This window comes from Bos taurus, chromosome 10, assembly GCF_002263795.3.
Source record: "Bos taurus isolate L1 Dominette 01449 registration number 42190680 breed Hereford chromosome 10, ARS-UCD2.0, whole genome shotgun sequence".
NCBI classification, from domain to species: Eukaryota; Metazoa; Chordata; class Mammalia; order Artiodactyla; family Bovidae; genus Bos; species Bos taurus.
The window spans coordinates 58,070,721-58,098,289 of record NC_037337.1 but is presented as its reverse complement, the minus strand read 5'-3'; the positions used below and the strand labels follow the sequence as shown (position 1 = coordinate 58,098,289).

The 27,569-nt window shown below is 44.8% G+C and overlaps 1 protein-coding gene across 1 annotated transcript in view; it reads right to left on the bottom strand.

The window, feature by feature from the left end:
• MYO5C (myosin VC) overlaps positions 1 to 27,569 on the bottom strand; it is a 118,441-nt gene that overhangs the window by 81,689 nt on the left and 9,183 nt on the right. Inside the window, exons 2-8 of the mRNA XM_024998030.2 lie at positions 19,007 to 19,117; positions 16,165 to 16,330; positions 15,475 to 15,619; positions 11,988 to 12,144; positions 9,706 to 9,849; positions 8,921 to 9,002; positions 7,354 to 7,461 (exon numbers count right to left, since the gene is read on the bottom strand). Of these exons, the coding sequence (XP_024853798.1) occupies positions 7,354 to 7,461; positions 8,921 to 9,002; positions 9,706 to 9,849; positions 11,988 to 12,144; positions 15,475 to 15,619; positions 16,165 to 16,330; positions 19,007 to 19,117 (913 nt within the window). The remainder of the gene's footprint in view (positions 1 to 7,353; positions 7,462 to 8,920; positions 9,003 to 9,705; positions 9,850 to 11,987; positions 12,145 to 15,474; positions 15,620 to 16,164; positions 16,331 to 19,006; positions 19,118 to 27,569) is intronic.

Genomic DNA, 27,569 nt, shown 5'->3' with positions numbered 1-27,569 from the left:
TCCTAAGTGGTGAGAGAGACTTCTGTCTTTTGGTAATGAGGCAATTTTGGAATGCCCCCTGGGTCATGTGTGGATGGGGCCTGGTTGCCAGGGGAAGCAACCCTGCGATGAGAGTGGGAACTTTCAGTCTCACCCCTCAACCTTCGGGGAGCAGAGAGGCACTGCAAGTTGGACTGACTGCCAATGGCCAATAATTTAATCAGTGTACCTGTACTGAAGTCTCCATTAACCCCAAAAGGACAAGGTTTGGAGAGCCCTGGAGTGAACCCATGGGACTGGGGAGAGTGATACACTCAGCACAGAAGTTTTTGCTCCTTCCCACATACTTGCTCCTATGCATCTGTTCCAATGGGCTTTTCTTGAGCTTTATATTCTTTCATAATAAACTGGTGATATACTAAGTAAAATGTTTCCCTGAGTTCTGTGAGCTGCTTTAGCAAATTGGTTGAATTCAAGGAGGTGGTTAAGGGAACCTCTGATTTACAGCCCTTCAGTCAGGAGCACAAGTAACAACCTGGACAGGAGGCTGGCACCTGACATGGCCGGGGGCGGGGCTGAGCCCTCAACCTGTGAGATCGGATGCTTTCTCCAGGTAGACAATGTCAGCACTGAGTTGAACTATAGGACACTCGGCTGGTGTCCAGGGAATAGCGCGGTATGGGAGACCCCCGTCCCAGCAACACACTGGAATTGGGTACCAGAATCATTTTAGTACGTCAGAAACAGAGCCAGAAGAGAAAGAGCATGAAACTCTGCGTCAAGCATTATCCTGAGTACTTTCCACATGTCACCTCATCTAATCCTTACAATCCAAGTATATAAAGTACTAGTATTTTTTTAGGCTCCAAAATCACTGCAAATGGTGACTGCAGCCATTAAATTAAAAGACACTTGCTCTTTGGAAGAAAAGTTATGACCAACCTAGACAGCATATTCAAAAGCAGAGACATTACTTTACCAACAAAGGTCTGTCTAGTCAAAGCTATAGTTTTTCCAGTAGTCATGTATGGATGTGAAAATTGGACTATAAAGAAAGCTGAGTGCCGAAGAACTGATGCTTTTGAACTGTGGTGTTGGAGAAGACTCTTTTTTTTTTTTTTGTAGAGAAGACTCTTGAGAGTCCCCTGGACTGCAAGGAGATCCAACCAGTCCATCCTAAAGGAAATCAGTCCTGAATATTCACTGGCGGACTGATGTTGAAGCTGAAACTCCAATACTTTGGCTACCTGAATCGAAAAACCAACTCATTGGAAAAGACCCTGATGCTGGCAAAGATTGAAGGTGGGAGGAAAAGGGCATGACAGAGGATGAGATGGTTGGATGGCATCACCAACACGACAGACATGAGTTTGAGTAGGCTCCAGGAGTTTGTGATGGACAGGGAACCCTGGCCTGCTGCAGTTCATGGGGTCACAAAGAGTCTGACACAACTGAGTGACTGAACTAATCTGAACTGAACTGTTTCCATTTTACAGAGGGGGAAACTAAAGCACAGAAAGTCTAGCAAACTTGCCAAGGTCACAATCACACTGCATGTGTCATGGCTAAGCAATTTACTGCCAGTGACTGCTGCAATGTATGAAAAGACCCATGGAATCACAAAGCTGCCTTAGGTCACCCCAGGGTATCTAAATGTGATGCTCTCCTGACAACCCCACACCAGGCAAAGAAGTGTGAGCAGACTCCAGAGGTCTGTTTACTGGGTGTGCTATGAAGTGGATCTGGATACTGAGCTGGGTGACCTCACTGCTAACCTTGTCTGTCTCTCCAAACCGTCTCCATAACAAATCACAGCAATGGACACATCAACCAGCAAGTACCTATTTAGCAATAATATTTTAAGAAAGGTATCTGCCCAAATGTGTTATAAGCCTATGTATGATTCACATTGGGTAGTCTGCTCATGAGGGAATCAACATCTAAGACAGAAAACACTGAGACACAAACAAGAGGACACGACCCACGGGCTAAGTGGTGTACACGAGGTATTCACATTGTTGGACATGTGCTGTTGGACAGAACTTTCCTTGGGGAGGAAAGGTTCTTTATCTGTGCTGAACTACATGGCAGCTATTAGCTACATATGGTTATGAGCACTCGAAACACACCTAGTGCAACTGAGGAACTGAATTTTAAAATTTATCTCATTTTAACTAACATAGACAATCATCTGTGGCTAGTGCTTACTGTGTTGGACAAGGAAGGTTCACAGACCATGAAACTGACACAAAGCATGAGATTATTGGCTGTGGGGGTCACAGGATGATGGCAATCTCAAAGTTACAGTGAGTTCCATATGTGAATCCACTCTACAGCAGGAAACAGGTCTCCAAAGACTGCTGAAACTTCTTTGCCTGGTCAGGGGCCCTCAGGAGATGTCCATGTTTTAGATACACTGGGGTTGAAGCTAGGCTCATGACTCCACCCACAAGTCCTTTCACAAATTTCAATAAAAGTCAAAGGAACCCATCAACTATGCTCACTCTATCACCTGGGACAAGGTTCAACAAATGTTTTCTTACTAGGCTTTGCAGGCTGTAGAGGTTGTCACAAGAACTCAATTCTAGCATCAAGCATGAAAACAGCCATAGATCATAGTTAAAAAGTGTCTCTGTGTTCCAATAAAACTTTATTTATAAAAAAAGGCTGTAATCTGCCAACCTCTGACCAAAGACATTTTTTTAGTGATTCATGCACTGAGGTCACGCTTTCATTAAACGTATACTGATCTCTTACAGACAGAGCATACCACAGTTCACAAACCATTTAAGACATTCTCTCTTAATTCCCACATCATCCCTAACAGCTACTATGGTGGCTACCAATGATGACCCCCCCCACAATGCATCACCCTCCAATTGTTCATACCCTCTGTGGTTCCCTCCCTGAGGGTCATGACTCAGCTGATCCTATGCCTTGCTTTTGATTATAAGCACATAAGCAGTAGTGATGCTGCACTGCTTCTGAAGCTGGTTCATAAAAAGACCCACAGAGTCTACCTGAGCCTATTGGAACTGGCTCTGGGAGAAGCCAGCTCGTGTGCAGTCCATCTACCCTGAGACCAGCATGCGTGAGGAAGGCCACACGGAGAGAGAGAAATGCCTGCCCTGCGCCCAGTAGTTCCAGTCACCCCAGCCCATGTAACAGAAGAAGTCTTCAGCTGATCGAGCCCCTGCCACCACCAGACAAGAGTCCCCACGTGAGAAGTGCCCAGCTGAGCCCAGTCAGCCCAGAGTCACAAGAGACAATGATAAATTGTCATATTACTTATTTATATTTTTTACCAATTAAAAGTGCCTAATTCAATGCAGTTAAACTGCATTCACAATATGGTGCAACTATCCATTTCCATACTTTTAAAGAAAATCATTCCAAACAGAAATTCTGTAGTCATTATTGAATGACTCCCTATTCCTCCCGCTCCTTAGCTCTTGGTAACCTCTCTTCTATTTTCTGTCTCTATGAATTTGCCTATTATTGGTACCTCATATAAGAGGAATCATACAATATTTATTATTTTATATCTGGCTTATTGATAAAGTTCTTATTCTTAGAGGACTCACAGCCATCTCCAATGCATGCATGTGGAGAAACATTAAGAACTGTATATTTCTCTATAACGATTTTCTTTTGTTGAGTTTAAGTGAACTTTGGAAAATAAAATTTTGTAGCAAAAAAATTTTTGATTTTTTTAAGGAGTGGTACTTTTTAAAAGATTTTTTAAAATGTGGGCCATTTTAAAGTCTTTATTGAATTTGTCACAATACTGCTTCTGTTTTATGTTTTTTTATTTTGGCCATGAGGCAGGTGGATATCAGCTCCCTGACTAGGGATTGAAATTGCACTCCCTGCATTGGAAGGTGAAGTGTTAACCACTGGATCGCCAGGAAAGTCCCTGATCTTTTTAAAATGAGAAGTTTTGTTAGAACCATTGACTAGGGTAGAAATTGAATGTTAGTTCATAAATTCCTGATGGAAAGAAGCCCAGAGTTAGATATTTTTAATTGGAAATGTCTATCTCGAAGTTTTCACACAGTTCATAGATTAGAATGAGAAGCTTCTGCATGATTATTTTTTTCTCTTTCAGATATATCATTATTTGCAGATATTCTCATTCAGATTTAGTTGGTCTGGGGTGATATCTAGATGTTAGATATGTTTAAAAGAAAAGTCTCAGGTGACCTGATATTCCAGTATTGAGAGCCACTGGCATAAGTCACTTTCTCAAAGAGTAGCACTCATAGTTAAGATCATTTAAAACAGTGCTGGATTGTTTGCAATTTTAATGGTTATTTGTTAAATGGAATTAATTGTTCATTAAAGTTTCATCTTAATGACAATAATCCAGTAATAACCTGAATGTTTGTAATAGAGGAACATTATGATAAATTATGTCATATGTTATCAAAAATAGTCATTTTAAGCTACCAAGATTTGGAGTACAGCAATAGATAACTGAAATGACTGAGTATTTTCATTGCTGCCCCAGTGTACAGATGGGGAAACTGATGCCCAGAGATAATAACTGACCTGTGCCAGGTGGTGCTAGTGGTAAAGAACCTGCCTGCCAATGTAGGATACGCAAGAGACGTGGGTTCGATCTCTGGGTGGGGAAGATACCTTGGAGGAGGAAACGGCAACCCACTCCAGAATTCTTGCTTGGAGAATCCCAAGGACAGAAAAGCCTGGAGGTCTACCTGCAGTCCATAGGGTCGCAGAGTCGGACATGAGTGAAGCGATTTAGCACACACACACGTGCGAGGCCACAGACCTATTCTATGAGGCATGGGGAAAAGCCTGAGCAATTCATGACAATAGATAGTTAAGGGCTAAACTTTGAGGTCTAATGGGCAAGCGCAGGCCATCAGAGGAGAGGAGGTCACCAAGCTAGTGTTTTTAAATAATAAGACTTGGTGGGAAGTAAGCAGGTACAGATTCTACGGTTGCCCTGCCAGCCACACCCAGTCACTCTCTGAGACAAATCCCGGGAAGGACTGAAGCAGGACAGCTCTGCCTCTTTCTTCCCAGCCCCCCCTCGCACGGCACAGTGGGCAGCCATCACCTTTATCAGCCATCGGAGGCAGCGGACTGCTATCCTTATTCCCCACAAAATTTGGGGGCTTTGCCTAAAACATCTTGGCCCGGTGTGCAGGGCTGGGGTCATGGTAACACAAGCAAGGTGCCCAGCGCCAGCTCTGCACTTATGCCATGGTGAGAGCAAGCACTCCTTAAACTCTGCACCCCAGTTGCCTCTCTTGTCCCATGCTAGTCCTGGCCTTGCTGGCGTGGACATTTGTAAAATGATCTAATGTATGTGATAAACTGGAAAAAAATTGCTGCTGCTACTTCCAGTAATTAGGGAGGGTTTCCTGGAGGAGGGGATGGTTTTGTTCAAAGGATGGTTAGGACTTTGACGACAGGGTATAGTTCATAGAGACAGAAAGCAGGCAGGAACATTTAGCAAGTATCTGCTGTGTGCTCAGCCTGGTGCTGTGTGCATTTCCCTACCAGTTGTCTTGAGTGTCCTGTGGGTAAGGAATACAGCCATTCTACAGATCAAGAGGCTGAGTCTTAGAGAGGGTAACCTCCAGAGTCCTGCCAGCTTGGCTTTTAATTCTTGCTTATTTGATTGCAAAGCCTCCTCTTGTTGCATCATTTCACTGTGAGGTGCCATTAGAGGTGGGAAGGAAGGACAGGTCCCCTGGGAGCCCTGCTAGAGCTAGGCTGCCTGTCCCCTCCTCATGCTGCCTCTCAATGGAGCACGTTACACAGAGATTGAAATCATGATTATTATTTTAAGAAAATGTTAATAAGCACCAGAACTGCTTATCACATTATTAGACACTGTCTAAATTGCCCTTCTTAAAGCAGTCACTTTTAAGGTTTTTTTTTCATGTGGACCATTTTATTTAACTTGGGTAAGGACCCAAAGGGTAAGGACCAAGTCTTTATTGAACTTGTTGCAATACTGCTTCCATTTTATATTTTGTTTTTTTGGCTGCGAGGAAAGTGGGATCTTAACTCCCCAACCAGGGATTGAACCCTCATTCTCTGCATTGGCAGGCAGTCTTAATCACTGGACCGCCAGGGGAATCCTAAAGCAGTTTTGAAGGAGCAGAACTGGATGGAAATTGTGCTTAGGAAACCATCTTGTGTTCATTCTTGATTACACAACTGTGCTCATCTCACCTATTACTCTGATATATTTAACCTCAAGTTCTTTGCCTTTTGCATTCAAATATCATCAGCTAGGCCACAACAATGAAAACAGCTAGGGCTAATAAGAGATAAACATTTTCTGTAAGATGTAAAAATGGTCTATAGTCTCACATTGATCAGAAGCTTTGGCAGTTTTGTATGTATGTCTAGACTAACACAAAATGGGAAAGTGAATGACTATTTTTATAAATATCACTTGTAGTCTTTTCAAACTTGAGCTCCATTTGGGAAAGGCAAGGTGGGAAAAAACTGAAGAGTACCTACTTCACCTGGGTCAGCATCCTAGCAATTAAAGATCAGGTTTTCTGTATACAAATGAGATGTCTAAAGACCCTGGGTATAAATTCCAGTTCTGCTCTTTACTAGCCACCCCAACGTTGGGTAAATCACTTACTGTCTCCATGCCTCAGTTTTCCTATTGTAAATGCAAAAAAAAAAAAAAAAGCAGCTACCTCATAAGGTGGTTATAAGGTTTAAATGAATTAATACAGGCAACAAAGTATTTAGAATGGTGCTTGGTGCATACTGAACTCCATATAGGTGTCCCTTATTTTACCATGATCATCAGGATACCTGTCAAGGCCAAGTAGGCTCAACATCACACCTCTAAACTGATTCAGACCTTTCCTTTCACCTGTCTTCTCTGTAGTCAGCCTGGAAGAGCTAATGAGCATCCACAGGGTTTATGGCTCATGCTTCTCACAGCAAGCCAGTGAGCCTGAGTGCAAAGGAGTTGATTTCTAGATCTGTCAAGGGAAACGCACAATCTAGATCATTTGGCCTCTAAATATGTTTTTTGATTGACTCATCCTAAAATTGGGCTTCCCTGGTGGCTCAGATGGTAAAAGATTCAACCTGCAAAGCAGGCGACCTGAGTTTGATTCCTGGGTTGGGAAGATCCCCTGGAGAAAGGAATGGCAACCCATTCCAGTTGCCTGGAGAATCCCATGGACAGAGGAGCCTGGTGGCTTACAGTCCATGGGGTCACAAAGAGTTGGGCATGACTGAGCAACTAACACAACAACAACATCCTAAACTTAGAATTGATTCGATGTCTTCAGAACACACGCATGCTGGGCATCCCCGTGTTCTTAGAGAAGACGGCCACTCCTGGGACAGGATGTTTTCGCTCACCCAGCAGTGTGAAGGTCTTCTGAGTCTCTATCATGTCGGCTCTGTCATTCACACCCTCAAGGACCGTGCTGCCCCCCATTCGCGTATAATTAAATTCTTCTGCACTCCCTGAAATCAAAAGATCATGATGTTTGTGACACAAGAAGGTGAACATACATGTTTATCAGAAGCAAGAAGAGCAGTTCACACTTAATGTGCTATATTAAGCACTTCACAAATGTTTTTCCACTGACTCCTTAGAATTCTACGTTGCTGACTCGGAAGTTGAGGCTCAGAAAAGTGAAATGGCCCGCTCACAGTAAGTGACTGTGGCAGAGCGAGAAGTAAAATGCAGGCGTGACTCCAGAGCACATGGTTTTTGTTCCCACAGCTAACAATTTCATATAGCTTTACTGAGGTTCATTGAATGTATGATGAACTGTAGAAAACTTGATGAGTTTTGACATACATATACTGTTACAAAAACATCACCATGGTCAAGATAATAACCAGCGGCTGCTAAGTCGCTTCAGTCGTGTCCGACTCTGTGTGACCCCATAGACGGCAGCCCAGATGTGCACCTAAATTTGAATAGTAAGTGATGCTTCAGAAAGCCCTTCCACATTCACTATCTGCATTCTGTTTGGCAGATAAGGCATGGATACTATCATTATATAACATCTGAAGAAACAGATTCTACAAGTGCAAACAAATTCTTCAGGATTAGAGTATGTGTCGGAGAAGGCGATGGCACCCTACTCCAGTACTCTTGCCTGGAAAATCCCATGGATGGAGGAGCCTGGTGGGCTGCAGTCCATGGGGTCGCTAAGAGTCAGACACGGCTGAGCGACTTCACTTTCACTTTTCACTTTCATGCATTGGAGAAGGAAATAGCAACCCACTCCAGTGTTCTTGCCTGGAGAATCCCAGGGACGGGGGAGCCTGGTGAGCTGCTGTCTATGGGGTTGCGTAGAGTCAGACATGACTGAAGTGACTTAGCAGCAGAGAGTGTGTATTCAACTCCAATACACTAGACAATTCTATCTACCAACTCAGCCTGGGTGACCAAGACAGGAGAGCTAAGGTACCACAGGAGCTGGGCTGTTTGCACTGAAGGAAAAGTGGCTCATTAATTATGATTACAATTAATAATGATTTTGAATCTTCAAGGATGTTCAAATTATGATATATATAGATACTCTGTCTCAGGAGAAAGGGAAATATGTCATACCTTAGAAAAATGACCATCCAAGGAAATTCAGATAAAAATAAAATTTAAGGACTTAAATCAGTAAGTCCTAGCGGTCAGAAGCCTTCTTCAGGTGATTCTAGATGGATGATCTCCATTGCTCTGGAGCTTTGAAAAGAACCCTGGGGTTGAAGGGTACCTGATTCCTGGACCAACCTGCCCCTAACTAATCTACCTGCTTAGTTAAATGCATCAATTCCACTCCTGGAACTGAAGGACCTTATGTTTTTGGACAGAATACTTTTTTAAAGTGATGTTATTATAAGAAGAAGAGATTAACCTAGAATTTAAATTCTTACACAAAAAAAGAGACTCTTCTACACACCATGCATTACGTACCTAATTTAAGATGTTTAAATTCCGACTGCTCTGCGGATGCACAAAGCTGATAGAAAATGTGGTAATTTCGTTCATTTTCTGACTGTAAAATAAAGAGGAATCCTGAAATCACACCAGACCTTATCAAATGAAAATGTGAGGTTTTCCATAAGAGGGTCTTAGATGGCTAATCTGATCTCACAGATATGGACATCTACCTGTGTTTTTGCTGTGACCCAACCTGGTGGTCCAAGATCGCCTTCCAAATAACCACCCTCAGAGAAAATGATATTAAATGAAAACATGCTACAAAATGGGAATAATGTAATTTGTACTAGTTGAAATTTTAAAGAAACTCCTTGCAATACAAGGCTTACTTTCTCTCCTTCTGCGTCAAAATGAAGATAATTTTCTCCATTTTATGGACAGAAGAATCTTTCTCTTAAACCCCACCTCACTAGCTCTGATCCCATTCTCTTCCTAATACAAAAAAAACCAACTTCGTTTATTTTAAATAGTTTTTGTGTTCTAGAAAGACAAACGATCTTTAAATGCTAAGAATTTTTAAAGTGCCTAAAATTGAAAGTCATAAACTTTTCCCTTGATTGTGAAATTCTATTGATACTGTACCTATCATCAATTTTCATTTTTAAGAAACAGAAAAAAATAACCCACATTGCAAATGAAAGATAGGAAAATTCTACCTCAAGTCACCAAACAACATAGGTTGTGTAATGAATACATAAATGTGAGCCATACTATAAAAGTCGGGAAAAAGGAAATTTAACTAATATTTTTATCCTTACTTGAAAGACAACTCTGGATTTCTCTAGCAGGTAAGTTCTCATGTTCGCTCCTATAATTTGATTTCTCTCATCAAAACTAATTTCCGTGTATTTCCCAAACCGACTGCTGTTGTCATTGCGGGTGGTCTTGGCATTTCCAACAGCCTACAAAACATAGCAACAACATTAAAAAACCTTTGCATCCATATTCTTGGAGCAGTTATAGTAAAATCCAATCCTGTATGCTAGGGGAAGATCTGATTAGAGAGGGAGGCTGGAAGGCAGGGGCTTGCAGAGAATGAAACATATCCTTAGCTCTCCTCAATCTTACTTCAAGGCTCTCCTCAATCTTACTGGTAGACACTGAGCAGGATGAGGGAAAGCATGGGTTCTGATGTTTTATGGCCCCAGGTTCATTTTTACTATCTGGGTGATGCTAGCAAGCATCTTTCTAAGCCTCAATTTCTCTATCTGTAATACAAGCATGCATCTTACAGAGTTGGGAGGATTAAATGAGATAGTATCAATATAAAGTGCCTCAACTCATCTATGCCTAAAATATTAGAGATGCTTAAAGTCCACTTCCTTCATCCAACCTTTATTTTTGTCCTTATCACTTCCCTACTCAAACTTTCTACTCAACCAAAAAACAGCCCTCTCCCATCCCTCCCATGCTGAGGATGACTTTTGCTTTTTACTTCTGCTCTTGACTTCTGTCTCTCCTCTTGCCCTCTCCCTTCCTGAGCACCCTCCATATCAAAGTGCCTTTCCTATGCACAACTACTGCGCTCCTGTCCAGGTCATTACACTTTCAGACAACATATGTTTCCTCAGCACCTGCCGTGGGCCACATGCTCGGTAGGTGAAGATGGACCAAGTGAACACGGTCCCGCCTTCACGGAGCTTATAACTGCAGGTGAGACCAACCCTAAAGAAACAGCCACACAATATTATCCTGCGGGCATTTAACAGCGCAGTGTTTCTTGACACCTTTTTATAGCTATCTTGGGTTGTGATTTATCTTTCTATTTAAGTTTAAAATATGTTAGAGGAGTCTTTAAACTTGGGGATTGGACCTTAATCTTTTCCTTACTTCCTGTATTATCAGGCATAGTGACTTGAACAAAATAGGTGGTCTGATAAATACTCATTGAGGATTTTGGTTCGAGAGAGCAGAAAGAAAAGGTCTAAGAATCCAACAGTCTTAACTATTTGCTACGCTTCCAAATAAATCCAAATCGATTCATTTCCCTCTCCCCTGAGCTGTCAGATGCTCTTTCTTCCTTGAGGGCTGTTTCCTTAACTCCTTGGTGCCATCATGGGTGGCCTTGCCCATATGTTTGCCCAAGTCAGTGGTGTGCTAATGAGTCAGTCTTGGGGAAGGGAGGAGGAAGAGCCTGGATATGTGACATTTGCCAATTTGAAAGGTATAAATACTTCCACCATGACTGATTTCAAACTACCAAGGCTTTAACAACAACTTGCAAAAAAAGTCCTGAATATTTAAAAATCAGCTTATGAAAGTTGGTATTGGTTGGCTAGAGAACACTGCTGGTCTCAGTGTGCCAGTTGTGTCTGCGGTTGAGGAATTTTCCCCTGGGATATAAATGTAAACAGGGGACTCCTAAAATCCTGATGGTAGAACTTCTAGCCCAGCAGGTAGAGCAGAGAAGCTTTGGAACCAGCAATCCGTGCTCCAGTCTCCTACAAATCCCACTAGGGAACAGACTTCCTGGCTCTTTCCTGCTCTTACTTCTTTGGTCTTTAAAGGACCACATACAGGCATACCTTGAAGATACTATGGTTTTGGTTCCAGACCACTGGAATAAAGCATATGTCACAATAAAAGTCACATGAATTTTCTGGTTACCCAGTGCAGATAAAAGTTATGTTTGCACTATACTATATAGTGTATTAACTGTGAAATAGCATTGTATCTAAAAAACAATGCACACACATTAAAAATTTTTTTTTGCTAAAAAAAAAATGCTAACCATCATCTGACCCTTTAACAAGCTGTAATCTTTTTGCTGGTGGAGGGTTTGAAACACCGTGAGAGTTATCAAAACAGGACACAGAGACAAAAAATAAGCAAAGGCTGTTGGAAAAATGAGCTCGTAGGCTTGCTTGACACAGAGTTGCCATAAATCTTCAGTTAGTTTTTTTAAAAAAACAAAAAGAAATATCTGTAAAGCACAATCAAGCAAAGCACGGTAAAACAAGGTACACCTGTATACATGAACCAGCCCACCTCTCCATATACACGCCTCTGCCCCCGCTCCCCATGCCCACAGGGTACCCACCTCGGTTATGGGGTTTGATGCGAGGACCTTGTCTTCCACGTGAGTGTTACTGCTGGACTTGCTGACGGTGGCAAAGTACCTCATGGCATAGCGAGCAGACACTGTCTTTCCAGCACCCGACTCCCCACTTACAATTATTGACTGGTTTTTATTGTTTCTAAGGCAAACAGAAGGATTTTTAAAAAATTCTTTTAAAATGTTCATTTCTTTCCATTAAAAAGGCAATATACGTGCACTAATAAAAATGCAGATAAGTCAGAAGGGACTTGGTTTATCATGCTAAAGGAACTTTTTTAACATGCCAGTGAATTTCCTTCTAGTCTTTTTCTCTGTGATCCTGCTGAACACACAACTCTGTCTCCTGCTGTGTCCCCTGTATTGAGAGTTCCCAAGGCCAGTCCCAGACCAGTGATCCACTAGGAGGACTCACAGGTCTCAGCACACGTTTGTACTCATGGCCAAGACTTACTACACCAGAAGGAGACAGCAAATCAGCGAGGGTCAATGGCATGTGGGCCGAGTCCAGAGGAGGCCAGGTGTGAACTTCCAAGAGTCCTCTCCCGGGGGGTCACACAGGATGCACTTACTTCCTCCAGCAATGAATTATGACAACACATGGGAAACACTGTTTACCCAGGATGCTCAACAGAGACTGTGTCCAGGGTTTTTATTGGGGTCTGGTCACATATCCTCTCCTATCACATACCAAAATTCCAGATGCCCAGAAGGAGAGCGGATGTTCAGCCTGAACCACCTTGTTCACACAAACAGTTTAGGTATAGTGAGCCACTCACAATTGTTACTCAGCAATTAGGAAGTTCTATGAACCCTCCTGAAATCCAAGTTCCCAGAGGCTCACCATGGGCCAAACTTGCACGTAAGTCTCTAAGGACAGCAGTCTCAGGCCTATGTCACCTCCTTTCTCCTTTCACTTCAATATAAAAACATTTTTAAGACATTATTTGAGAGCAATTACTTGAGATGTGCCTGGAAACGTGTGCTCCATAAGCCAACATACTCTGTTATATAACATGGAGATCTTAAAAAAATGCACTAAACTTTCCATATCATAAGATGATGATGGTGGAACCTTTTTACAGTGCCATCCTAGCACTGCTTGTGTGTGAGGTTCTTGGTGAATAATTTACAAGGATTCTCATTTAAACCTCACACAAATCCTACACCACATACTGTATATCCATTTTACAGATGAACATAACAGTGACCCGGTGATGCACAGAACACACAGCCTCTCTGGGAACTCTGGAGAGGACATTAGCGAGAGTCCCTGGTTCCACAGAGGATGCTAAGATGCTGAGGACATGAATGACACCCTGGGGTTACTGAAGCCAGCTCTCCTGATTCCCAGTATAGTATCCACAAGTCCAAGAAGAGCCTGCTTTATGTTCAATTCTGCTATTGCAGTTAGACAGGCCTCCAGAGGAAACTGGCTCTTCAAGCTTGAACCTGGCTCAGCTCTGAAGCTCCAATAAGCTCATGCTGTTGACACCCAGGAGTAGTCCTGTATGCTCTGAGGCACACAGATTCTAATCTTGCAGATGCCCTGGAGACCTGCAGGGGCCAAGGTAAATCCTAGATCCATGGTGTTTTAGGATTGAAAGGAAACTTGCTGCAGCAAAAGCCAAGGTAATTGGCAACTTTGGGGGGAACCTTCAAGATCTTTTATTTTCTGGCACTGTCAGGCTTGGCTGCCCTCTGCTCATGAGTCTCCATGCTACCACCAGGGCTCAGGAAAGGAGGAGAATTTACATCATTTGTCACAGCACCTGAGTAGGGATGGCAGGTTCGGGGCCAACTGGTGTCCTCAAAAGCAAAGCTGGCCTGTCTCCCTGCCTCTGATGTGTTTCAAAGAAGAGGGAGTCACAGAGTCCCTCATGGCCTGACTGGAACATGGAGGACACCTGCTGAGCTTGAGGACATGGGGTTCAGGTGTCCCAGGTGATTGGTTATTAATTGATAATTCTAGACCCAACAGTCATCCTCCCCATGCTTCTTAGGGTCTAAGCTCCAGTTCTTAGTGGGCATGTTGCTGCCCATACAAAAGACTACATATCCCAGCCTCCCTTGCAGCTGGGACAGTCATGTGAGTAGATCCTGACCAATAAGCTATAAGCAGAAGTGCTCTGTGGGGCTTCTGGGAGGGCTCCTTAACCAGGAGGGACACACTCTTTCCCTGGAACACTCTAGCCTAGAAAAGAGAGAAGAGAGCTGAGCACTAGCTTGGCTCTGAGGATGTGCATCCTGCCCCAAGGATCAGGATGCTGGGAAGTACTGGGTCCCTGATGACTTGGTAGAGGTGGCATGCTGGTCCTGGACTGCCCAGCAGACTTTTCTGCATGAGAGAATCATGCATTTCTATCTTGCTTAAGTCACTGAGCATCCAGCTCACGGATGAGGACCCTGAAGCTCAGGGAGCTCAGGGCTGTGTCCAGGGTTATGCAGTAAACAGTAGCAGATTCAGGTCCTGTGTCTCAAGTCTTGATCTGGAAATAAGGAAATGATGGCAGCTCAGAAGACTTCACAGAGGTGTTTCCAGACTCAAACTAGACCGCTGTCTATGAAAGTTCTTTTGCAAACTGTAAGGATCTACAAAGATCCTTTTGCAGATCAGGATGTTGAAGACAAAACAGAAGAGTTATAAGGAAAAAAAATTACACATGGAATCTAGAAATCTGAGGGAAAATCCAAGCTCTGCCTTTCTCTTGCTGAGTGACCTTGGGTGGATGGCTTCAAATCTCAGTCATCTGACCACTGCCTGGGCATCCTCATCATGGGCTCTTTTGAGGGCACTCAGGGTGATGTGTGGGAGTGTGTGCACAGTGCCTTGTCCGGTGCTAACAAAATAAGAACTTCACATACCACACAAGAAAGAGGAGGCAATATTAGCATAAAACTTCAAATATCCTACAGCTAAAACCTGTGCTCATCTATCATCAGAATCTTCTGCCTTGGCTGGGCAAAAAAGCCTAAACATCTCACAGTGGAGAAAAAAATCAGTTTTCTTCCAACCAAACACATTGCAAGAAAAGCATTGACTATTCCCAGGTTGGTAGGACCGACAGGACTATCTAGGAGTAAAACCAGGAGGCTTGGTGGAGACAGGTCAGCTATATCCAACATTTGCTATTCGGTACAAGCCAGTCTGCTCTACCAAGCACCCCCTCCAGCCTGATGGTCACTTAAAAATAATTATTTATTTAGCTGTTGGTCTTAGGAACAGCACGCAGGAACTTTGTGGCGCATGGACTCCCTGGTTGTAGCAGTGGGCTTGGTTGTTCTGCAGCATGTCTAGTTCCTAGACCAGGGATCATACCCACATTCCCTGCATTGCAAGGTAGATTCTTAACCACTGGGCCATCGGGGAAGTCCCTGAGGGTCACTTTTAATGAGACTGGGCCAGCTGTCTCCCTGCCACTATGAGGCCCAGCAGATGTAGGAGCACTGGGAGAATCAGAGGAAGCCCCACCTGGCCATCTGCTTGTATGCCTCTTCCGCCACGGCAAATATGTGTGGGTCCATGTCGCCCATGTTCTGCCCGCTGTAGGCGTGGATGATGGGATCTCCATATATTGGCAGCTGCTTGTAAGGATTCATGGCCACCAAGATGATTCCTGAGGAAAGATGTTGGATGCAGTGATGTCACCTCTTTGGGTCTTTTGAGAAACTTTCAGATCAGCCACTTATTAAACCTGCTGTGCGACTCTGGGTAGGTCACTTTATGCTCTGAATCTCCGTTCCCTGCTGATGTCACCTACATTTCTAGGCCACCCTTAAGGTTAGACAAGATGACAGATGGCAATGCACTAAAACTGAGAGGCTCTTACCATCCTCAGCGTAAACACAATGATAATATTGCTCCAGTAATAAACTTATTATAGCCAATAGAAACTCAAACACAAGCTTTACCTACATACATTTTTCTTGGTAGTCCAAGCTTAGTATTTGTTGAAGACTCTTCCCACCGAGATAGTTCATTTTATAACAGATTCTCTAAGTTCAGATGTCTGTACCTTTTAGATAGCAATCTGGGCAAATGTTTAGGTGTGATTACGCATTTTGACAGAAGTCAACATTTCTAATATAAACATAATCTAAAACGTAATCAGGATGCTCTAGACAGCAAGCGTTCCTGCTCTCCTGGAATTGCTTTCCTTACCGCTGTAGGTGTAAATGAGTTTGGATTCTGCAAAACGGATTCTGAGATTGTGGAGCACTGCAGGCTCATGGAGATAGCTGAGAGCTGTGAGGTCATTCTCACCCACGAGGATGTCAGGATTTCGAAGTGGAGGCAGACATTCAGGATCAATGGAATAATCCAGCTCCTTTGGACAAAGATGAAATTAAAGTTCTGGAAGTAAAAGGTTTGGAGTGTTTCTGTTGAATCACTGTCCTCTTTCCTATCTACCCCTCTTTGGCACTCTGGAAAACAAATGTATGTATAGCAGTGAGAAAATAATCTGACTTTTGGGAGCCAGGGGATCAAGGTATTGACTGTGTGCCCTAGGGTGTATCACTTATCCTCTCTGGGTCTCTCTTCTTTCATCTGTGAAAAGATGCGCTGGACTGGATTGGGGATCCTCAGAGCTACAGAACCCTCAATGAGGGGTGACAGAGAAGCCATATGGCCAGGGACCTGGGTACCCTGTCCAATTTCTGACACAGGGGCTCTATTTGTATGTGATTCAGCTGCTGGGTACCACAAAAACTTTCATTTGAAAACAAGGTTTTGTTGCTAAATGACTCAGTGATCTAAGGGCCCTTGAAGCTCTAAGGTTACTGCATCTCTGTATGAAGTTGACATTCTTGGTGGTGAGGAGTGTCCAAAGGAGCTGATGTGGGTGAGTCTGTCTGTGGGCAGCTCCCTGTGCAGGTGACTCCTGTCTGCAGCTGCCTGTGTTCCCAGGGGCACACGTCTCCTGCTGCAGGGCTGCCTGTTTCTATCAACCTCAGCCCTGGGCCGAGTAACCGGCTCAGGATGGCCCCTCTTCTGTGGGATTTCACCAGTGTGTATTCTGGAAGTAACTGCCTGAGCAGAATAAAGGTCTTGTGGGTCTTGTAGGTGTCAGAGCATTAAGGGCCCTTTTCACCACCTGTTCTACCTTCCTGTACTTTCATTTCTCAGTTTTGGGAAGGGACTTGAGCAAAGTCACCCAGCAGGCTTGCTTCTCTTCCACCTTCCCGGGCTGCCTTCCTTCCCAGAAAGGCACAAGGTGAAAAGGCGAGCCAGCTGCCCCTTAGCAAGAACCTGCTCTGCAGCCCCTGGGCCAAGTACTCTGCACTGGTTTCCCCTTGATTCTCAAAACTGCTCTCCAAGGAGGGCTTGGCATCCCAAACCAAGACTTAAGGAGACAGATTCAGAGGGGTAAAGATCCTTGTCCAAGGTCACTCAGTTAACATGCGTCTGGCTGACTCTGAGGCCTGTGTCGTGATGCCTCCAGTCAGTGCTGGCAGGGGGTTTGACTTGTTGGGCCGTTTTCCATAAGGAGAGCAGCTCGGAGCACTCCAGGACGACTGGGCACAGGGCCCCAGAGCAGCTGCCTGCTCATTATCAGTGCAGTTATGTTATGGACCTGCCCCAAGCAGGCTATTCTTAACCTACACACTTTCAAGAATAAGATAAAGAAAAGTGCTACTCGTTTATAATTTTTTACTTTTCCTGAGTTTTTCTGTTTTCTATTTTAAATCAACAACCTCCTTTTCCAGTTCAGCCACTGTGTGTGTGCACACGTGTACATTTTATGTGTAAAAGAAACAGAGAGGGAAAGACAAATGGAACAGACAGTCTTTGGGGGAGGGGGGAAATGTGAATGTGAAGAACATGGAGAATGGAGACAGAGGTGACATTTTCTTACACAAAGCAGGCTTTGTCCTTCATGGTGTAGACAATGGGTTAAATAAAGCACAGTGTGGCCGCCTATTACCTTACCTGCCTCTCCCCCTCCTCCTCCATCCGGGCAGCTGGTTCAGGGCCAGGAATGTGGCCACCTGAAACCCTGCTCATGTTACTAAAGCAGCACACTGCCACTGCAGCTGCCGCCCTGAGATTTTTCTCTCCAAAGCCATCTGATCCCTAATCAGATGACTGAGACTCAACAACTGCCCCCCAGGAGTATCTGCTGGGAATGGGAAGGCTAAGTGGAAAGAACAGCATCTCAGCCTCATCCCCTGCACCTGCATATGCCCCCAAGCATGATCTCACCTGATCTCCAGCAGCCCTGTGAGGTCCCGCTGCTGCTAACTTCAGCTGACACATGACGAAGGTGAGGAGTCACGGGCACAGACTTAGTGAGTGGCTGTGGTAGGACTTGAATCCAGATAGTCTGATTCTAGAGCACGTGCCCTTTTTAAACTGCTTTGTCTCCCTTCCCAGAATCTCAGGAAATGACCCCCGAATCCAGGTCCATCTGACTGATGGGCAATATCGTGTTCTGTCTCTTAAGAGACATTTCCATACCTTGGAAATCCACTTTAATATTCACGTGATATTCCCCAGACTAACTCCCACATCCAGATAGATCATGAAAATCCTTTGTCCAGCTCTGCACCCAAAGACTTGATTCTAAAAACCTAAGGTCAGCCTAGCTGTGAATCTAGTAAGATGTCTTTATAGCTCAACAACTCAAATAACTTCCTCTCCAAGTTTCTCATCTTCACCCAGTCTCTCTGCTGAGACTCATAAAACCAAAATAAAATCATATTTCAGCATCCTCCCAACATTGCTGAATCCCCAGAAAGGCAGCACAGAACACAGACCTATCCACTGTTTCTCACTCCAGAGAGAGACTCAGCTGATGTAGGAAACTTGATATCTTAAGGTAGTGTGGGGTGGGGGCAGGGCAGGCGGGAGGGGCATAAGAACACAGCTGGATCCACAGCAGCAGCTGCCCCTCACGTGCCCACCCATGGGCTGCACCCACAGCAACATTTGCCTGTCCCTCCTGTACACACCCACAGCTCCTCTTTTATACATAAAGGTAGCCAGGACCAAGGACCCTCACCGTTCCATCCTCCAGCAGGAGTTGCAAAACTTTGTCACCAACTCTATAGTCCTTTGCTATTTCAGCAGACTTCCAAACTTCTTCAGAATCAGGAATCCAAACCCTGTTGTACTGACCAAGAGAATAAGACAGGTTTAATTTCAGCACTTTAAAAGCAAAATACAAATTGTTAGATGACTAGACTCAGGCAAAGTTTTCTCTGTTCACTTATGTCAGTAACGTTGGGCTGGATGAAGCACAAGCTGGAATCAAGATTGCTGGGAGAAATATCAATAACCTCAGATATGCAGATGACACCACCCTTATGGTAGAAAGTGAAGAACTAAAGAGCCTCTTGATGAAAGTGAAAGAGGAGAGTGAAAAAGTTGGCTTAAAGCTCAACATTCAGAAAACGAAGATCATGGCATCTGGTCCCATCACTTCATGGCAAATATATGGCGAAACAGTGAAAACAGTGGCAGATTTTATTTTTGGGGCTCCAGATGGTGACTTCAACCATGAAATTAGAAGACATTTGCTCCTTGGAAGAAAAGTTAGGACCAACCTAGACATCATATTCAAAAGCAGAGACATTACTTTGCCAACAAAGGTCCATCTAGTCAAAGCTATGGTTTTTCCATTGGTCATGTATGGATGTGAGAGTTGGACCACAAAGAAAGCTGAGCACGAAAGAATTGATGCTTTTGAACTGTAGTGTTGGAGAAGACTGTTGAGAGTCCCTTGGACTGCAAGGAGATCCAACCAGTCCATTCTGAAGGAGATCAGCCCTGGGATTTCTTTGGAAGGAATGATGCTAAAGCTGAAACTCCAGTACTTTGGCCACCTCATGTGAAGAGTTGACTCATTGGAAAAGACTCTGATGCTGGGAAAGATTGAAGGCGAGAGGAGAAGGGAACAACAGAGGATGAGATGGTTGGATGGCATCACCGACTCAATGAACATGAGTTTGAGTAAACTCTGGGAGTTGGTGATGGACAGGAAAGCCTGGCATGCTGCAGTCCATGGGGTCGCAGAGTCAGATATGACTGAGTGACTGAATTGAACCAAAGTTCATTAGAAATACTTTTACCTAATTTTTGCTTGTGATGTAATTTTTGAAAGTGAAAGTTGCTCAGTTGTGTCCAACTCTTTGCAACCCCATGGACGATACAGTCTATGGAATTCTCCTGGCCAGAATACAGGAGTGGGCAGCTTTTCCCTTCTCCAAGGGACCTTCCCAATCCAGAAATCAAACCCAGGTCTCCCACATTGCAGGCAGATTCTTCACCAGCTGAACTTTTAAAATGTATTTATTGGCTGTGCTGGGTCTTCATTGCCATGTGGGCTTTTCTGTAACTGTGGAGGGCAGGGGCTACTCTCTAGCTGCAGTGCACAGGTTTCTCAGTGTGGTGGTTTCTCTTGCTGCAGAGCACAGGCTCTAGGGCACTCAGACTACAGTAGTTGCAGCTCCTGGACTCTAAAGCACAGGCTCAATAGTTGTGGTGCATGAGCCTAGCTGCTCTGCAGCATGCGGGATCTTCCCGGATCAGGGATCAAACCCGTGTCTCCTGCACTGGCAGGCAGATTCTTTACCACTGAGCTGCCAGGAAAGCCCCTGAGGTAATTTTTAGTGTATCTGCAACGCACCAGGTCTAGCTGCTTCATGTCACAAGTACCAGAATTCCCAAAGCCTCCGAATATATCTTGAAAAGAAAAGGAAAGCCTGGGAGGGGAAATCTGTGAGTCCCTCAGTGGGAAGATCTGAGCACTGTGACATGAATTGGAGCAGAGGGATTTGTTTCATCACTAATGGACTATGTGGCTCTGGGCCAGACACTTTTCCTGCTCACTTTTCTCATCTGCAAAATGGGCACAAGACCTACTTCATAGGTTTGCCAGGAAAATTAAATAAGACTGTGTAGCTGTGTAGTTGATGGCACTTTGTAAAATGCTGTGGAAGTCTTGTTACAGCGGTGTTACCACAGTCTTACTGCACTGGTCAGCAGCCAGGGATTCCCTCCATGGGAAGCGCAGAAGTTCCAAGCTCAGTTTCCCACCTGGCTCTGTGCTGATGTACAAGTCCTTAGGCTTTTGAACCACACTGCTATGTACTGAATTGTTCCCACTCCCCAGACTTCATATGTTGAAGCCTTAAACCATATGTGAGTGTAGTTGGAGACAGGGTCTTTAAGAGGTATAATTAAGGCTAAATGAGGTAACAACGCCCTGGTCTGATAGGATTAGTGTCATAAGAAGAAGGGATACAACAGAGTTTGCAAACACACTCTCTCTACCTGCATGCATAAAAAGAAAGGCTATGGGAGTTCACAGTGAGAAGACAGATGTCTGCACCAAACAGAAGACCCTCACCAGACACCAACCCTGCCAACACCTTGATCGGGGGCTGTCCAGCTTCCTGAACTGTGAGAAAATATTAATACACCTCTGTTGCTGAAACACCCAGTCTATGGTATGTTGTTATCACAATGTAACAATTCACACTCATAAATTGGGAAGCAGGCAGCCTCACTCGCCAGAATTCACCAGTGGTTCCTGAATGCTGCTTGAGATAAACACAAAGTGACTGCCATGTCCCTACCAGGCAGCTGTGATAGGACTCTACGAGCCATTCGCCTCTCTCCTCCATGCGTGCTGTCAGCATCATACACTGACTGCTTTTGCTCTGACCGGGACCCCACATCTCACATTCTTCTGTGGTCATCCATTCATTTATTTGTTCTTTACTCTATTGTTCATTCATCCATCTAGCCATTAATTTACAGATTCAACACCTAGGCAACTATCATGTATGTGTCTGGCACAGTGCTGGTTTGTCAACATGGTTTTTTTTGCTAACTCAGCCAATCTCTAATCTAGAGCTGTATGTGCATATGTGTATATTTGCATCTCTCTGCTCACATATCAGTGGTTTCTAGCAATGCGGTACCCCTACGGGATACCCCTCTACCCTGAGACATAACCAGGCCAAAAGGAACAAGAATTGGGAAGCACTTACATGGAGACATGAAGCAGCACTTAGAAAAATTCCTGAATCCAGAGGCTGGATAGCTCATAACCATCCCAGATCTAGATGAAGCCTAATAGGCCATCCAGCATCTAACCCTCATTTCCCAGAGAAAACTAGCCTCAGGGACTCCAGGTTCCCCAGAAGCAGACCTGAGATGAGCAACCAGTTCAGGCTGGTGCCTACAGTGGCACCCTGTTCTACCTCCTTATACTCACAGGCCAAAGGAATGCTGGTCCTCTGGCATTGTCCCTCACCAGGACAGATGGACTGTCTGAAGGTAATTGTCAAGTGTGTAAATTCTTGTAACAGGCAATGTTTGTGCCTGTAGGAGAAAAAGTCAAGGCACTTTTGCCTAAGTGCCTGCCATCCTGCTGAGTATAGTCCCTGGTCACTGAACTGGCACTGGCACCACCCTTGACTCTGGGGACAGTCACGCACAAGACACTGTCCTCTGTGAACCTCTGCTTCTGGACAGCTGAGAAGGCAAATGTCATGACCAAACGATGGCTTGGTCTGAACACGTGGCCCATGGTCTGCTGGTGCCTTTCCACCATGGGGAAATATTTCCTTAGGTTGAGAGATCATACTTATTTCAGTTACATAAAATTCTGGGCAATAATTATGACTTTTCATTCTTCTTCACTATGATTTTATATATTCTCTGTTTTTGCATATTTTACTTTTATAAGTAATATAAATCAGAATATATCATCTTTAAAGGCAAATATGGGACTTCCCTGGCAGTGTGTAAGACTTCTGCAAGGGGCAGGTTCGACCCCTGGTCAAGCAACTAAAGGTCCTGCATGTGTGCATCATGGCCAAAACAAAACAAGGCAAAAATTAAAAATATGTTTACAAAAAGACTTGTACGTGAACATTTCATAGTAACTTTATTCATAACTGCTGAAAATTAGACTCTGTGTCCACTCTGTGTCCATGAGAATAAAAAAACATAAAACTGTGGTATCTTCATACAATTGGCTACTACTTACCAATAAAAATACTTAACTACTGATATAAGCAAGAACATGAGTGAATCTCCAAGTGTTAGACTGAGTTAAAGAAGCTGTACACAAATGAGTACATTCTGTATGACTCCTTTAAATGTAGTATTAGAACAAGTAGAACAAATGTAATGTGGAGAAAAACTCAGAACAATAGTCGCCTCCAGGTATGGTGGGTCCAGGGAGGTACTCTTGTGGGCAATGGCAACATTTTGTACCTTGAAGGGGTTTTGGTTAATAGGTGTTACCACTTTTCAAACCTCAGAGGATGTACACTTAAGATTGGTACATTTTGTTGTCTGGAAATTTTACACGAAGAACTAAACAAATATGGAACTCTTGGAAATTCCCTGGTGGTCCAGTGGTTAGGACTTGGCACTTTCGTTGCCATCACTCAGGTTTAATCCCTGGTCGGAGAACTAGGATGCTGCAAACCATGTGGTGTGGCCAAAACCCAAAACCTGAATATGCAACTCTGAACAACGTGCATACTGGAATATTGAGGAGGACACATACTGATGTATGCAATTACCCTAAAATGCTTCCCAAAATAAGATGGGCTGAGGAGTGGACAGAAGTATAAAAAGATGCACAGATGCGATACAACAAATACAGTCAAATATTCATACTGCAGTCTAGGTGGTGGGACAGAGGCTGACTGTAAAGTTTTTTCAACTCTTTTATATACTTTAAATTTTCATAATAAGTTGTTGAAGGAAATAAAGAATAAGTATAAAACAAAGTTTCAGGTACTAGGACTAGATTAGGACAAAGCTGGCTGAGAAGCACATTTATTAATCTATTAGTTAATATAAGCTACCTCACTTATCAAACAAAAATGTATGTATATCATTGATTTGATATCAATCATGACTCCCTAAGTTGTCTGGGTTGCTTTAATTCTTGACAGCTAGCTAAGAGTAGGAGCTTGCTGAAATGTGGCATGGGGTGAGTAATATTTGTGAGTGGGGTGGGGTGGGTGGGAGGGAAACAGAGAGAGAGAGAAAATGGAAGAATGACCCAGCAGGGACTTCCCTGGCGGTCCAGTGGCTAGCAATTCCACACTCCCAACGCAGGGGGCTGGGGGTCAGGGAACTAGATCCCACATGCCACAACTAAGAGTTCCCATGCCAGAACTAAAGGATTCCAGTGCTGCAACAAAGATCGAAGATGCTACATGCCACAGATAAGACCCAGTGCAGCCAAATAAATAACTAAATATTAAAGAGAAAGAAAGAATGACTTGGCAGGGACTTCCCTGGTGGTCCAGTGGTTAAGACTCCACGCACCCAATACAGGGGGCTGGGGTTCCATCCCTGGTTAGGGAACTAGATACCATATGCTGCAACTAAGACCCAGCACAAATAAACAAACAAATATTAAAAAAGAATGACCTGGCAGGTGATGACACACACTTGACATACACACCCAGGCAAACAGGTGGACAGAAGCCTCACAAGCAGACACCCACACCCACACTCCACACATACTTGTAGCCATGGGCTACTGTTTTTCACATCAGATCTGCTATCGAAAACATTATTACTAACTTTATAAAACTGAAATTTTTATAATAAAATTTTTTTTATTATAAAATAAATCACTAATATTTTTATGATAAAAATAATTTGAGACTATCCCATTTATCAAGAGTTGGCCACTATAGAATTTTATAGCTGAAAGGGTCCCAGGAGATTGTCTTTTCCAAGTTGTCAGTCAAAGTTCTTTTTAGAGATCGCTTCAAACGAAATGGTGGTAGCCTACCATGTTCTGCAGCTGAGGTCCCCCAGGCCTTTCCATGGAATCCTTGGGCTCTGAGAAGTGATGCAAAAATCACTAAACCAACCCAAGCCCTTTGTTTAACTGATTCCCAAACTCCAGCCCAGAGAGGTCAGTAACTCGCCAAATACCACACAGAGCATCTCAAAGGCCAGGACTCCAGGGAGCCAAAGCTTGGGACTCCTTCTTTGAACTACTTGTTAATTAAATGAGCCTGCCTAGAAAATAATCCTGAACTCTCAACGCAACCGTCTCCTTGAGAGTGCACAGGCTGGTTTGTTTTAGCTCAAAGTAGCATGAAATGTAACAGGTCGCGTGAAACCAAAGTCTGTTTTTCTCCAGCAAGAACACAAATGTCCTCCTCAGCCCCGGACCCCCGGGCTGCCCACACCCCACCAAGCCTGGTGTCTCCGCCGGCAAGGCTATCAGCTGTTTAGAGCCCCGCAGCTGAGACCCAACCTGGTAAGTAAACAGCCCAAGTTTACCCAGTTCCACCTCAGTTACACCCATTAGGTCCCGCCCTCCTGCCGCACATTCCTCGACCCACAAGGCCACACTTCAAAGCAGGAGAGCTACCTTTGCAGCGTTTGGACAAACACTGTGACTAGCTCTCATATGATCTCCTCAGGATGGCTCCTTCCTATTAGGGCAGGTGCCCCCGGACTCGGGCACCTGCCAAGCCCTCCAGGGCCACCTGCAGTGGGGCCGGGAGAGAGGAGAGGCCTACCTCCCGCAGAGGGAAATCATGGTGTGCCCCAGCCCAGAGAGAAGGCAATGGCACCCCACTCCAGTACTCTTGCCTGGAAAATCCCATGGATGGAGGAGCCTGGTAGGCTGCAGTCCATGGGGTCGCTAAGAGTTGGACACGACTGAGCGACTTCACTTTCACACATTGGAGAAGGAAATGGCAACCCACTCCAGTGTTCTTGCCTGGAGAATCCCAGGGACGGGGGAGCCTGGTGGGCTGCCATCTATGGGGTCGCACAGAGTCAGACATGACTGAAGTGACTTAGCAGCAGCCAGCCCAGGAGGCTGGGGAAGGAGGCAAAGGCTTCAGGAGTCCTGACCCTCAGGAAGTGACACGTCCCCAGGGACAGGCCGCATCCTTCCCCCCACCTGCTCATGCCTCCTGCCCATGTAAGGGATCTACCGGCATCAGGCACTGAATGGCTTGGAGACTTTACTCGGCATGTAGGGTGCTGGGGGTCTTCTTCCTCGCCACTCTCTGAACTGGAAGGGGGTCTCCCACTCTCGGTCAGCCAGGCCAGAGCAGTGGCCCCACACTCCCTCTCTTCTCCTCCTCCACCTCAGCCATTCCTCCAGGCTCCTTTCAGCTCCCCAGCCTCCTCCCGTGTCTCCCAAGGTCCTTGTGGCCTCTCCTCAAGACAGACTGTTTCTGGAGCCTTTCAGCCATGCCCACAGCTTCCACCCCCGGCACCATGGAGTTCTTCCAGCCCAGATCTCTCAGTGGGTCTAGACCACATTTCCACCCGTCTCCCATATGTCACCCCTTAAATGTCTTCTGACACACAACTGCCGGGCTCAAGTGATCACTACACCAGCCTCAAATGCGATCTTCCTCCTCAGTTCTCTTACTCCTCAAATCAGAAACCTGGGACACTGCTGGGCACCCCCACCTGCCTTCCCTTCCCCCCTAACAACCTAGTGGACACCAGGTGCTAGAAGGCCTACGTCTTAAACAGGGCTCACCTGTGTGCCCCATCCACTCCCCCATGCCATGGCCACCAATCGCTTCCCCTGTGCTGCCCCCACCACTCTCCCGACGGGTCCCACAGCCTGCTGAGTGCTTCCTCCACCAGGCTGAATGCAGGGTTTCTGTGGACACACAGAGTCCTTTCCCCACACCTGAATTTCCATGAGTGGGGCCCAGCAAGATGAAGACTAGAAGTGCCCCCTGATGGATGGTGGTAAACATCAGGCCTGGGAACCACTGTCAAGCCAGTTCTCCTACTCAGGCCTCACTCACCTTCATTTTCAGTCCATCCCCTGCTTGCTGCCACGGGAACCACGAGCAGACTGTGGAACATGCCAAACTCTTCTGGCTCTTTGCTGTGCACTTTCTGTTCCTCCACCCACAGTGTCACCCGTCGTCCCCCCTGCAGTGAGCAACTGCTCTGAGCAGTCGGAGTCAGTTCAAGACTCCCACATGTGGTAGCTCCCCCCCGACCCACCCACTATACCTTCCACCCAGGCAGGACTGGATGCTTCCTATTCAGAGCTCTCTCTGCCCCTTCCCCAGGTTTCTGGTAGCTTCCCTTCTCCACCACTGGCATGTGAGCTTCAGGAGCCTTGTCTCTGTGCCCTGGAACTCAGTACAGTGATCTCCCCATAGCTAGTGTAAAACATAAAAATTTATGAACAAAAATTCAAATTCCAAGTAGTTTGCACAAATAAACTTGGTATTTTAGTCTTTACATCCTCCTTTTTATACTCTTTTGAACTACTCATATATAATTTAATTTTTTCTTTTTTGGCCACGCCATGCAATATGCAGGACCTTAGTTTCCCAACCAGGGATTGAACCCACACCGCCCGTATCGGGAGCGTGGACTCCTAACCACTGGACTGCCAAGGAAATCCCTAAACTGTTCATATATAATACAATAGATAAATATAATATGATAGATAAATCTAATTTTCCAGAGTGGTTAATGATATATAGAAGTCTAAAACTGTTTAGAATACCCAAATGGAAATTACTCAACTCAGTTTTGACCTTATTTTAGACTGAGGCCCTGGGCTGCATTTCTCT